This window comes from Brachycentrus maculatus, unplaced genomic scaffold (genome assembly GCF_059751285.1).
Source record: "Brachycentrus maculatus isolate JH-2025_06_01 unplaced genomic scaffold, ASM5975128v1 h1tg000172l, whole genome shotgun sequence".
In the NCBI taxonomy this organism is placed as follows: domain Eukaryota; kingdom Metazoa; phylum Arthropoda; class Insecta; order Trichoptera; family Brachycentridae; genus Brachycentrus; species Brachycentrus maculatus.
In genome coordinates this window covers 774,871-789,550 of record NW_028280925.1, presented here as the reverse complement: position 1 = coordinate 789,550, position 14,680 = coordinate 774,871, and the positions used below count along the sequence as shown (strand labels likewise).

Below are 14,680 nucleotides of genomic sequence, written 5' to 3'. Positions count from 1 at the left end.
TGAGTTGTGTGATACGAACTTCTTTTTCTAAAAATTCAGCTCTGTGTATATGTATATAACCGCCTATATGTCATATGGCTCTCTGGTTCCTTGTTTATCCTGTTTCCATGACAATTTGGCTCTTCTCACTTAACAAACTGCCGACCCCTGGTCTGGGGCAACATGCCCCTGCCTGGTCTGGGGCATGCTGGTGGCCTTTCCAGTGACAATTTTTAAGGACATCACAAAATGCACTGACAGGTTTTGTAAACCCAAAATTTTATTTTAAAAAGTATCGCTAAACCAAAAAGCTTGAGAATCACTGATAAAGAAACAATAGACATATCTGATTTTATTAAAAAGTTTTCACAAAGTAATCTTGCCAATGCTTCGAACTACAATCATTTAAAATGTTGGCATACCCATAAAAATACCAAAGCGGTTAGTAGTTACTCATAAAAAGTCATTAATGTTACATCTTGAGCCGCACCTATACCCAATGGTGCAGATAGCACTGCATCGAAATGACGTACTACCCTGCTAATTTAATTTTTTTAAGGGATATTCATATTAATTAAAAACTATTGGTTAATTCTTTTTAGATGCGTTTCCATTGGGAAATATATAAACATAAACATATTACTCTCAGTTACATAAAGAAATAAGTCGAGATATCCATCAATTCCTAATTCCTAGTTTTTTTAGAGCTGTTTTGATATATTACAAAAAAGTACAAAAAAAAGAGATTTTACCTTATCATACTGTTCCTGTGTTTCGAATCTCTCTCTTTGTATTCTAGTCATGTAAAGAACATGAGTGTCAGCCAGGACGTCATTGAGGCTGTTGAACACTTTCTGCGTTACGCCTTTAGAGCTGACAAAGTCCACAATGTGCTTGGGCATTCCCAGGTTTGGCGGGCTCACATACTGGAGTTGGACATCGTACAGCGTGAGCAATCTCGCCAGAGAGTGAACCGTGCGACCGTTCTTGAGGTCTCCCACCATAGTGATGGTCAGACCGTTAACTGTGCCAATTTCTTCTCGGATTGTGAAAATATCTAGTAGAGCCTGGGTCGGGTGCTCTCCGATACCATCTCCCGCATTGATAATTGGTTTGCGGCAACGTAGTGCCGATTTCTAAAAACAGAAATAAAATTAATTATTTTAACAAAATGTAAAGTTAACCCAGTGCAGGAAATCTTCATCAAACAACTCAAACACTGCTCGAGTTATTCAATAAAAACAAATACATAAATATATTTGGCTCGGGCAAATCAATACCACCAAGTTGGAATACGATTTGCCCGAGCACCACTCGGACTCATCAATGCAACACAAACTCTTGCCCGAGTAACGCTCCGGATAAACTGGCAACTGGTTAGTAAAAATTGTTAGGGATAAAAAAAAAACAAAGGATAAAGGACAAAAAAACAAGACTTACAGCTACTGCTCCCGGTTCTGGGTGTCTCAGGACCACGACGTCTGCGTAGCTCCCCATTATTGTTACGCTGTCCTCCAGAGTTTCTCCTTTTTTGGCGGAGGAGCTGGTGGCGTCAGTGTGAATAACCGTTCCACCGAGTCTCTGCATAGCTGCGGCGAAGCTACAACTCGTTCTGGTACTCACTTCGTAGAATATGGATGCCATCACTTTTCCCTTCAAGACTTCGTCCAAGGAGCGCCCCTTGGAAACCGCGTTTCTCATGATTTGTGCGAGATTAAAAATGTCATTTAAATTTTCTTTGCTGAACATGTCAACGGAGAGAATACTTTTACGGAATATTTCGGATCCCATTAGTTTTGGACGCATGATATCCTTTTGATAATTTGAACTACTGTCGCATCGCTGACGAGGACCCGTAATACACGGAATCGGAGACAAACTACGAAAAATATTTTCCGAAGCGAAGTGCACTCCTTGTTTAGCATTCCCTTCGTGATACACTCTCGGATCGTATTGTTCGAAATCTTGGTCACTCGTCCTACTGATGTCGTTAGATTTAAGTCCATCCGCCAATAGTATGTGGCCGTCCTGGGCGGAGCCGGGGCGACTTTCTTGTTTGTCGGGAGCAAACGGAACGTGAATCGGCTTTTTGGAAGCGGGCCAATCTTTGACATTTTGCCCGAATCCGGGTGGCACCAGTATCTGCCCTTCGACATAAGCTACTTCTCCCCTCAAAACCACTCGATGTACGGCTCCCCTTACACGCATGCCGGCGAATGGAGTCCATTTGGATTTAGTAAAACTTAAAGATTCCGGTATTGTCCACTCGTCATCGGTATCCACCTCGATGTAGGTGTTGGGTTGTTCGGGGAGATTGAATATTTTCCTCGGATTCTTATGAAACTTGTTGATTAAGTCATCCATTGTTAATCTTCCCTCGTGAACGGCATTGAGAAGAAGAGGCAAAATAGTCTCTAAGCCCGGGAAACCAGGAGGAGGATTGGCGCCCGATTTCTCCTCGACGGTATGCGGAGCGTGGTCAGTGGCAAATACGTCGATGATGTCCAGATTGTTCCACAACTCTGCCTGGTCTTCCGGAGAGCCGAGAACCGGCCGAACTTCTCCTCTTCCGACGCCAATTTTGTCCAAATCATTCGTGCTAAGGAAGAGATGATGAGGACACACTTCGCAAGTGACTTTAATACCTCTTTCCTTTGCCGCTTTTATAATCTGTATTTCTTCTTTCCTAGCCACGTGACAAACGTGGACAGAACGGTCCGTTAGCGATGCCAAGAACAAGATAGCCGCAGTTGTCTCGTTCTCTGCATGAACGCAGATCGGGGACTTTTTGGGCCAGTTGGATAAATGTTTTTGCCATATTGTCATATCGTTCAACCTCAAAGTTGTAAATGTTTGGTTTAAGTACATTTTCAAAGCTACCGCTCTGGTTGCGAGTTCGCCTATAGTGTTGAAGTTTGTGGAAGAAGCTCCGGCAAACAGAGCGTAGTCGCACCGAGAGCCGACGTTGGCCAGTTCTTGAACGTATTGGAAGGAGTCCTCGTCAACGACTGATGGCGTAGTATTTGGCATCGCACAAATAAGCGTGATTCCGCCGGCCAGAGCGGCGGCGGAAGCCGTACTGAAGTCTTCCTTGTGGATAGCGCCGGGCTCTCTCACATGGACGTGAACATCAATAAATCCTGGCAACTTTACAATGTTTCGAGATGTCATGCAATCTGTGTGAGTCTTCATCGGCGGCATGCATCCAATCCTTCTGATGGCCTGTAAATAGTTTTTAAAAAAAACATACTTATAATATTTTTATTTACATAAACATCTCAACAGAGACAAGGCAAATTCTCATAGGGCTTACGACTTGTCAGCGGCTGGTTCAAGTAATCACTTTGTGGACTTGTATAACGTTCACCGCTGTATCAGTTATTTCAGGAAGTTTTATGGTATTTAGAGCCTCAACAGGAGAAGCTGGGCTGTTGACCATCGTCAACAGGCCTTCCGTTCCACTAGCAGTGGGTTTGGCATTTTTTATCCTGGCGTGGTTTATACTACCAGTGTCCTCCACCATACGATTCATTGATATTAGAGTGTAATATATTATATTTGTTCGCTTATGAATGACGTAAGTGAAGGATGAAAAACATTACTGCTACAATAAAATGGAGAAAGAACAGCAGATAAGGATAATAGCGGCAATGACTAAGGCAACTAACTTGTGGTTCCATAATTGTGTAAATAACGAGTTCCTCAAAATAAAAGTATTTAATATATTTTGATTAATAAATTGAGTCATACCTCCACAAGAAGTTTGGCGCACTTCACGTCGGTGACGAGTGGAACGGAATAGTCCACGGCGAGGCGCCGGGTGCGGTAGCCGTGGGTGGTGAAGGAGGACACCCGTCGGGCCCCGCCGTTCCTCATGGGAAGGTTGATGACTAGCTCCAGCTGCTTGGTGGCCAGGAACTCCGCCAAGTGCATCAGATCACCCTGGTCTTTCACGTCGAAAGTCCACTGCACGCTCTCCACCTGGGTAAAATAACTTATTTATAGTACTGAAAAAAAAATCCTAACTTGTAAAAGGGATACGTAATAGTGTTGATGAATAATGGTTGTGTGGGAAATGCGATGACTGAGCATTTTCTGCAAATGTCTTTGCACTTTTCCGTGTCTGTCTGCTGTGCTGGTCGGGGTAGCGGAGGCGTCTGTGTACCGGCCAACATCGGGTCGAACCCGGATCTAGCTGACTAACTGAACTAACTTACTTCTAGAAAATTTAGTGGCGGTTTTACAAATTTGTATTTATTTAGATTGGCAGCGACAGGGATGTTGAAAGCTTTAAAATGTAAATTCACAGTAAAATCGGGATACAATTTTGTTTCACATTTTCTATAAATTTTGCAACTTAGTTCATAAAACAAACAAAAAATTGCTTTGCAAGAGAAGGTCTGTCAGGAAGCCTAGATGCTTCTGTATCAAACTGGGAATGTGGTGGGGACACCTTTCAATATATTAATAATACATTAATAATACTATGACTAACAGCTTAACAAAAAAATTTAAAAATGATAACAAGTAATGAAGATAAGATAATAATAATAAATTCCTATTTTCGACATCCCAACATAGACGAAGAAGAATATAAAAGTCTGGGTATTTACAGGGCTTTCGACCTATCATAGACTGGTTAGTGATCACCATTCTACCCATGATAGACAACAACACTACCCAAATTTTGATCTTACATATCGCTCACTCCTTTCAAGAACGTCATAAATCAAAAAACTTGATTTTTCAGGAGAATGTTTTTAAAGTTTAAAAATATAACACACTGTATTACAAATAAATATTAAGCGACTTATTGAACTTTTTACTGTGCATCAGATCTTTTTAGGTAAAACCTGAAGGTTTTTTCTCCATTTGAAAAATATTTAGTACATTTAAAAAAATTATTAACGATACCTTTTCTTCAAAATGTAAAAACAACATTTTCTGCCCTGTAGCGGGTAAATATTAAGTTAAAAATATGTCTCTTTTGCTGGTATATAGTACATTTTCTGGGCATTCCAAAAACATGTACAACTGAAAATTGTAGATTTTTGATTTATGACGTTCTTGAAAGGAGTGAGCGATATATGATCAATCTCTTGAAGTTCCATGATTTAGTTCACGACAGCCTTCTATGATTGGATTTAGAAACTTTTACCAAGCAAAGACCCATTTATTTGAGTCGAGAAACCCAGATTTGTGAAGAAGTATTTGAACACACTCAAAACGTAACACATTACATAAACGTCATAATAAATTTAGTGTATAGTTTTATTGAGCACATTCACAGTAAATTATAATTCTTGCCAAATATTTGAGAATCTCAGGTAAGTTACTGTCAGTGTCTAAAATCGGTGTTCAGGTTATTCATTCCAGTCAAATTACATACAAAATTTACTTTATTACTATTGAATGAATTTTTATGAATGACATCCATCATCATATTTAAGAACTTTATGACACTATAAATGAAATATAATTGAATTTCCGGATTATTTCCAAAGATATACTGCACATAAAATGCATATGGATTTTAGATAATCTCTTTATAAGAAGCATCTTCCTGTACTGTTATCAAAAATAATTATGATTTTTTTTTTCTTTATTTAAAATTCTTTTGCATTACATAAATTCAAAAACAAAAAATATTTATAAAAAATAAAAATGAATACAAAAAAAGATCCCACGAAGGCATGGCCTGTGTGTGGGTATACAAAATAAATGGTCATAGTACAGGGTATAAGGGTATAGGTTTCTAAGTATAATTAGTTAATACAAAATACAAAAAACTTAATTTAAATACAAAAAAAAAATACTTGACTCTCAGTGAGCAATTTTTATTATTTGTTTTAAATTAAAACTTGAACGTAAAAAAAGATGACAAAGTAAAAAAGTAAAAAGCTAGCGATCATGTGCTAAATGAAAAAGGAACTTAAATCTGTCTCTTTTATAAATAATCTAAGCAAATTTTTAATTTTACACGAACTTAGGGAATTAACATCTAACAAATAGTCTTTGTGGAATAAGTTGAACAGTTTTGGAGCTATGAAAAATGAGTGTCTTTGCGCAAGTCTGGATTTACAAAAAGGGATTTCTAATAAATTATTAATTCGTTGGCTAGATCTATTATTATTTTTAGGAAATAAATGTTGGCGCAAATAAACATATTTTAGACACTGTTGGCAATAGATTTCTCGTAGCTCCAAAAGTTCGGTTTCCTGAAATAATTGGTTGGAAGGAAAAACAAGTGATAAAACAAGTTAATTTTTAAAAATAGATTTTACAAACAATTTTTTTTTAAATTACAATATATACCAAATAAATATTTAATGTTCGAATAGTGAAATAAGGAAGGAATTCAAAGCTGAGATAAGCATTATCGATAAAATTAAGAAAGATGTGTTGAGATGGTTTGGACATGTAGAACAAATGAGTGAGGAAAGAACGGTAAAACAAATTTATGAGGCAAATGTAATTGTAAAAAGGAGCAGAGGAAGACCGAGAAAAACATGGCACGATCAGGTATGCCAAATACTTGAAAGTGGTCAGATTAGGAGTCGTAACAATCGGCGGGTATGTATGAGGAGATGCATGAACGTGGAAGAGGAGAAGAATGTTTGCAAAGACAGAGTGGTGTGGCATTCTATTCTCTCTGCCTACCCCTGCGGAGAAGTGGCGTGATGGTTAGTTAGTTAGTTTTTTACAATTGAAAGTCCTGATAAACTGACTTCAAGCAATTTTGCCATCAGGTTTTTTAAAATATTATAATATTTAAATATTTATTTATTTACTAAACTTCTTGTTCAGAACATGGCGGGCTTATTGCAAAGAAGCAATACCTTCCAACCAACCAAAAACAGACTAGTGATAATGGTGAAACTATGCACACTGCACGGCACTATGAATGGTGATCTTACACACTATGCAAAATATATGACCCTACTTCAAACCCTTATCCGCACCCCAATGGTGCATAGGGCACTGCATCATATAAATGCAGTGTTATCTTGATCGTTAAGACATGGTGGAAAGGTGATCAGCCTTGCGCTTCAGGTACCAATCTAGGGTAATATTGAATAAATATTAGAGTGAAAAAATATATTTATTTTATATATTTATTTGATCCCCCCTGGGAATCGAACTAGAGACCTCCAAAACGGTAGCCGAACATGCTGACCTTTGTGCACGACGGAGGCAGAAAAACAAATGTGACTAGCATAATTAACAACATACGGATGCTTAGGTAATTTACTTAATTACTTAATTCATATGGGAGTAATCAACAATATGGAGCACATGGAGTCCACAAACTGTTGTGAAAAAAATACTCAATCAAGCTTTGAGGGTCATATTCACTTTTTTGTGAATATAACAATTTTATGCTGACAACGCGAAGTGTGTAAAATTTTAAGATTAGAGTATTTTCTATCAGTATTTGCTATTATTATGACGATTTTTAGGTTTTACTTGCAATAATATAATCCGCCTCCGTAGTGTAATGGTCAGCACACTCGGCTACCGTTCTGGAGGTCCCGGGTTCGATTCCCAAGGGGGGTAAAAATAAATATAAGTGATTTTTTCACTGTAATATTTATTCAATATTATTACCCTGGACTGGTACCTGAAGCGGAGGGCTGATCACCTTTCCTTCATGTGTAAACGATCAAGATAACACTGCGTTTATATGACGCAGTGCCCTATGCATCATTGGGGTGCGGATAAGGGTTTATTATATTATTAATATAATTCAGTAAGCATCCGGCTGCGCTGAGTGCCGGACATCACTTCACGACCTTTTTTTAAAAATTGAATATGTATTGAGAAAACATTTTTTATATATTTTCAAACTCCTTTCCGTTCATATATTTATTTGAAAGAAAAACTTATTTTTTTAATACAAAAACGGTGTTTAAAGAGAAATTCAATTACATCAAATGTTACCTGTCAAGGTTCAAAGAAAATTAAGTTTCGATTTATCGAATACTGGGCCTTGGATGAAATCGGGACCAATTTTTTTCAGTCAGCGTCCTCTGCGCCGGATATTAAATACATTTTTTTCTTTCCTTATGGAAAGAAAAAAAAACTCGCCTGTAATTTTTGGTGATTCGTTGTCTTATCGCCAAATGCGATTGCCAGTCAACGCAAGTGATACAGACATGAATTTGTTAATAAAGAGAAACACCTTTTTTACGTTTTTACGGAATGAAAAAACTTATATGTAGGGAAAATGTAAATGAAAAAAAATATATGGAAAAAAACCTTTTATTTTTTTGTGAAAATCACGTAGATGAGTTCTTTTGCATACAAAAACTTAAATGGAGGGAAAATGTAAATGGGGAGTATTGAAAAAAAAACATTTATTTTTTGTGATAATCATGTAGATGAGATTTTTTGCATACGAAAACGTAAATGAAGGGAACGTATAAATTGAAGGAATTGAATTTTTTTTTGTAAAAATTATAATGACTTCACGAATAAAACAAACAAAAACGTAAAAACTGCACGTATACGATGATCGCGAATAATGTCAAAAAAAGCGTTTCAGATCGAGTCAAAAATCGAATGACAGGATATTTTTAACGTAAACTGGAAGGAAAAAAACGTAAATGCGGGTAATAAATGTACGAAAATATATCGGGACTGAAATAATTACACTCAGTTGGCAGGAAAGTGTAAAAAAATCCGGGTTTTACATTTTATTGCCTCGCAAGTCGTGAAGCCTGAAAACTTGCTGTTGATAATTACGTTTCACCTCATACCATTTCACCAAATCCACGACATACGACATTTGCGTTTGTACTTACTCGTACATGCAAACATACCGCTAATTTTAATTACGTCGAGTGAAGTTACGATAATTTATACAATTATTATTTTCTCGGCCCCTCGGCGGCGCGTGAACATCAAAAACAGTGGCCATGCAGCGTTTGCGAAAAAAATCTTTAAAACTTTTTGTATAAAATATATGAACATTGGCGGATTTATTGCTAAGAAGCAATGTCTTCCAACCAACCAGAATAAGACTAGCGATGCTGTTCAAAAGTTTGAACCTTATACAGCCGTTTGTAATTAGAGAGCAGATAACGCTTGTACATATGTAAGTATAAAATAACATTAATTAAAATACGATTGAACAAATAATTACAACATCAAATATAACACGTTGAGCGCCATGTGAGTTATATTCAACTCACGATGTGTTTGGTCAAGAGGTTGCGTGAGTGAAATATAACTCCAATCATGGATTGGATTTTACGTTCTGTGAATTAAATACGCTTCACGTTTGCCATTTAATGTAAATGTATGCACTTTCTGTGTGGCCCGCTGGACAGATTAACATATTTTTATTGCTTTGTGTTTCATGAAAAACATTTAATGCAAACAAAATAACCGCAACCACATTTACATGCAGTCTATTTACAGTTGTGCTTCCAAGGATAGTTTTTTTTTCTAATTGGACAGTTAAATGAACTGTAAATAGAAAAGATAATGTTTTAATTTTTGATAGTTCTGAATTATTTTGTTAGTGTTATTTTTTAAGTTAGGTTATGCATATATCAGAACATACAAACCAGATTATTTAAAAAAAAACGATAATCATATCGATAATCAAACGATAATCTCCCTTCTTTGAGATACGGTAAAACTGTTTTGTTACTACCATATTATTTGTTAAGTTAAAGTACATATATCTGCGATGCGTCAAGTCCCCATTATTGCCGAGAACTTATAATGTAAAGCAATTCAGTTTTTGGAAAAGGCGCTGTAAAATTATTCGAAATAACAAATAACCCGGCGAGAAGAAAGCCCGATTTTTAACACATTCACGCACTAGCTATAATAATTACATACATCACCCGATAAACGATAATTCGACGAAAATACGTATTAAAAACAAAAACATTTTATTGAATAATGCACTAAAATGGGAATAATTTTTCTTTTTCTTCAATCGACAAACATTTTAATTAACTAACTAACCATCACGCCGTTTCCACGCAGGTGTAGGCAGAAAGGATAAAACGCCGCACTACTCTTTATTTGCAAAAAATCTTCGTCTCATCCACATTCATGCATACTATCTTCCTATAACATACGAGTACATATTCGCCGATTATTCCGACTCCTGACTTGACCATTTTCAAATATTTGGAATACTTGATCATGCCGAGTTTTCTTCGGTTTTTCTCTGTTTAAACTAAACCTGAATGAAAAATAAGCAGTTTTTCCCCTGGACCGAAGAAAATGAATAGTTTTTGGCTGTATGTGATAAAATACTTAATTTTGAACGTCCTACGAAAGTGGTCCGGGTGAAATGCGTTAAAATCATAAACCGTGCAAAGCGCCTACATATGTACATTACTTCGCTCTACTGTCTTTAGAATGTTTGGATAAATATGTAATTTGTGTTCTTTTAACAGTTTGATTTGGGCAACGCAAAGCGAACGTGTTAATTTTAACAAAATCGAAAAACGTGTACATTACAAAGTGAACGAATCGATCGTTTATCGAGTGCTAAGTGCAGGGGAATAGATAAAATTAAACGAAATCAAAATTATACATAAAAACAAAAATGATAGAAAGTTTTTTTTGTTCGTTGTTGTCGATAAAATAAGTTACGATATGAGTTGACGAGATGCCAATCTCGAGTTGGTTTCATACTCTACGTGCGATGAAAGAAAACGAAATGTTATCGACGGATGTGCGAATATCGAGATAGCAAGGCCATAATTTATTATAATCACAAATATAATAAACGAGTGAAGTGAGGGATTAGTGGTGATCATGATAGTAAGTGTGTTCTTAGCGTAATCGATGGTAGATCAATAAACTAAGAGAGAATTCGATAAATTACTTATTTCAATGGGAAATTTCCACAAGGGACATACTCGTGTGTGAATTGTATAGGGGTACGTTTTTCGGAAGTCCTGATTTTTCAGAAAATGTATTAAGATTTTACTGACAATATATTTCATATGATTGAGAAGAGTTTAAATTTCGTGGATTTAAACTTCGGCTAAAGTTACAAAATTGTTTTTAAAATTTGAAAGAGCAAATATAATATGTCCTAAAAATAAGGTGTGTTGGCTAAAAACATAAAGTAACATGAAACGAAATGCAAACCTATTCATTTTTAACAGTTTTTTAAAATAACAAATATTGGAAATAACTCAAATGTATTATCAATTAAAACGTAATATTTACTAAGTTAAAAATGTTATAATATTTACCCTTTAGTTAAATCTATGAATGGAAAGGAAAAAAATGCGTACGTTTTGAAATAATCTTAAATCTCCTAAAATTATCCGCCGATTATTTTGAAATTTTGACAGAACGTTGTATTCGAATACGCGCATTTTTTTATGTGTCCTTATTGTATACTATATCATATGGATATAGTGTACAATAACAGTGACGTGTAAATTGATAAATTATAACTCCTTTTACAAAGCTTCAGTCATTAGTAGTAAAACTTTGTTTTCTAATATTACGTAATTAAAATATATGTTCATATTATTTTTTAACATCTCATCAAAGATGAAGAAGAATATGGAAGTCTGGGCATTTACGGGGCTGACGACCGTCATCGGCTGGTTTAAGTGATCACTTTACACACGTGTAACATTCACCAATTCTACCCATTATTGACAACCACACTATTTAAATTCTTGGAAGTTCTATATATATATGAACCAATTTAGAAACCTTGTTCTTGAATCACTAGAACTTCACTGGAGACATCTATTGGTGGGATGTAAAGAAGCTTTTTACTAAGCAGAAACTCTTATATTAATTAGTATGTGAGGTCCGAATCCTGGATTATAATCACACACATGAGAAACGCCAGAAAATACCATTTTCATTTTTATTTAAGCTTATAATTTGACCAGATAATTTATTAGCAATGAAAATCTATAAAATATGTCATCGAAAACATTGGAAATATTAGATTTTAAACAAACGAACATATATTTTACAACATTTTGAGTGTGTCCAAATACTTGTTCACAAAATCTGGATTATCTCCAATTACAGGAGTTATTTTCATATTTTTTTTTTAATAGATGTCTCTAGTGAAGTTCTAGTGATTCAAGAACAAGGTTTCTAAATTGGTTCATATATATAGAACTTCCAAGAATTTTAGTAGTGTGGTTGTCAATAATGGGTAGAATTGGTGAATGTTACACGTGTGTAAAGTGATCACTTAAACCAGCCGATGACGGTCGTCAGTCCCGTAAATGCCCAGACTTCCATATTCTTCTTCATCTTTGATGAGATGTTAAAAAATAATATGAAAATAACTCCTGTAATTGGAGATAATCCAGATTTTGTGAACAAGTATTTGGACACACTCGAAATGTAAAATATATGTTCGTTTGTTTAAAATCTAATATTTCCAATGTTTTCGATGACATATTTTATAGATTTTCATTGCTTCACAAGGATTGTGATATCAAACATATTAGGAATATGTGCTTTCGATTTTCTTTTTTTACATTTGACGAATCCGAGTCACGGCAACGCTTGGCCGGATACAGCTATTATTATATGTATAAAAAAAGTTCGAAATAATAATAAATAATCTACTTTACTTTTATAAAAACGGAATAATTATATTTCGTTTGTTAATTATAAATTGAATAGAAGCGAAAATGAATGATTGAACCCGTAAGTTGGACAAAGGCATATAGCGTTAGCATAAGAAATTATTAAAACGGTTATTAAAAAAAAAAAACAGAAATATGTAATGCGTGTTCTCATTTTCTCTTTTCACACCTATATACTTCTGCACATATCAAATGCACTTTTATCTCGCCCATAAACTTGGTGGTTCGCTTATCAGGCTGTCACTTCAAGCAAACTAACTAACTAACCATCACGCCGTTTCCCCGAAGAAACAGGCAGAGAGTATCGGATGCCACACCAATCTGGTCTGCAAACAATCTTCGCCTCTTCCATGTTCGTGCATCTCCTCACACACACCCGGTAATTATTCCAACTCCCCACCCGACCGCTTTCAAGTATTTGACATATCTGATCATGCCAAGTTTTCCTTGATATTCATCTGCTTCTATTACCAACCACATTCGTCTGTTAAATTCGTTTTACTATTCTTTCTTCACTCGTTCAATTGACATGCTCAAATCATGAAGTATTAGCAGGGAACATTTAGTCAGTGACAACCAACTTAGACGGGAGTAAAAAATACGTATTTCAAATATTTTGATGGCGTCAATTTCATAGGCGGAAATTGATAGAATACTCGGGTACGATTTTCAAATATTTTGATGGCGTCAATGTCATAGATAAAAATTGATACAATACTCGGGTATGATTTGAAAATATTTTGAAGGCGTCAATGTCATGTGCAGATACAACAAAAATTGATACAATACTCGGGTACGACTTTTTGCTCTTATTAATCTCATTTTTGTAGCATGGCGAAAAAAGAAAGGCGAGAGGGATCGACATTCTTCCGGTGTTTCCTTCAAATTCTTAGGGATGGTGCAATACGACCGAATGTTCGAGTAAACATTTAACTATGTTACGAAATAAATAAAAATGCACGAGGAATTCGTAGCAAATATTATACAGGTACTCGATTAAATATCGAAACCGAACAACTTGGAAGGTAAAAATCAAAAGATCGAGATTTTATTGATATCTCAACGTAGATTTACAAGGCTAACGACCCGTCATTGGTCGGTACATGTGATCACTTCATACACTGAGTAACATTCACCATTCATTTTACTTTAAGTTTTAATTAGTAAATACCACTATTGGTAATAAATAGTGGTATTTACTAAGTAAAACTTAAATTAATAATGGATAGATATTGACTACCGAATCAATTAACGAAAATATTTCCATATATCGCTCACTCCTTTCAAGAACGTCATAAATCAAAAAACTTGATTTTTCAGGAGAACGTTTTTAAAGTTTAAAAATATAATACAATGTATTAAAAATAAATATCAAGCCACTTATTGAACTTTTTACTGTGCAACAGATCTTTTTAGGTAAAACCTGAAGGTTCTTTCTCCATTTGAAAAATATTTGATATGGTTAAAAAAAATAATTAAACAATACCTTTTCTTCAAAATGCAAAAACAACACTTTCTGCCCTGTAGCGGGTAAATATTACGTTAAAAATATGCCGCTTTTGCTGGGATAAAGTACATTTTTGGGCATTCCGAAAACATGCACAACTGAAAATTGACGATTTTTGATTTATGACGTTCTTGAAAGGAGTGAGCGATATCACCAGTTGATGAGAACATCTGTAGTTCGAAACTAGTCGTGTTTACATAAATAAACTAAAAAAGTCCTTTATTTTCATATTTAAATCATCATGTCATTCCATAAAGTCAATGCCAAATCAATAAATATTTTATTTTTTATTTTTATTTTTTATTCTCATGTAACTCTTATGCACATACTTATACCAGCACCTACCCTACTTTACTAAGTCGTACTTAGCTTACCTCACTACCTACCCTAATTAATTATCTATGCACGCTACTACATATACTTATGGTATGTAATCCTGAGTGCCTTAGACCATTGTTCCGCAAAGTGTGTGCCGCGGAAAAAAGTATAGTTTTGTGAAAATAACACAATCGCTCCAAATTTTGATTGCCTGTGCTCAGTTAAGTCAGCTCACATTTCGCATCAAACATAATATGTTAAATATGTT

At 35.3% G+C, this 14,680-nt stretch overlaps 1 protein-coding gene across 1 annotated transcript in view; it reads right to left on the bottom strand.

Annotated features, from left to right (window-relative positions):
* Window positions 1-14,680, bottom strand: part of r (carbamoyl-phosphate synthetase 2, aspartate transcarbamylase, and dihydroorotase rudimentary) — a 44,924-nt gene that overhangs the window by 1,408 nt on the left and 28,836 nt on the right. The window contains exons 8-10 of the mRNA XM_088262066.1: window positions 3,730-3,960; window positions 1,420-3,201; window positions 732-1,115 (exon numbers count right to left, since the gene is read on the bottom strand). Of these exons, the coding sequence (XP_088118192.1) occupies window positions 732-1,115; window positions 1,420-3,201; window positions 3,730-3,960 (2,397 nt within the window). The remainder of the gene's footprint in view (window positions 1-731; window positions 1,116-1,419; window positions 3,202-3,729; window positions 3,961-14,680) is intronic.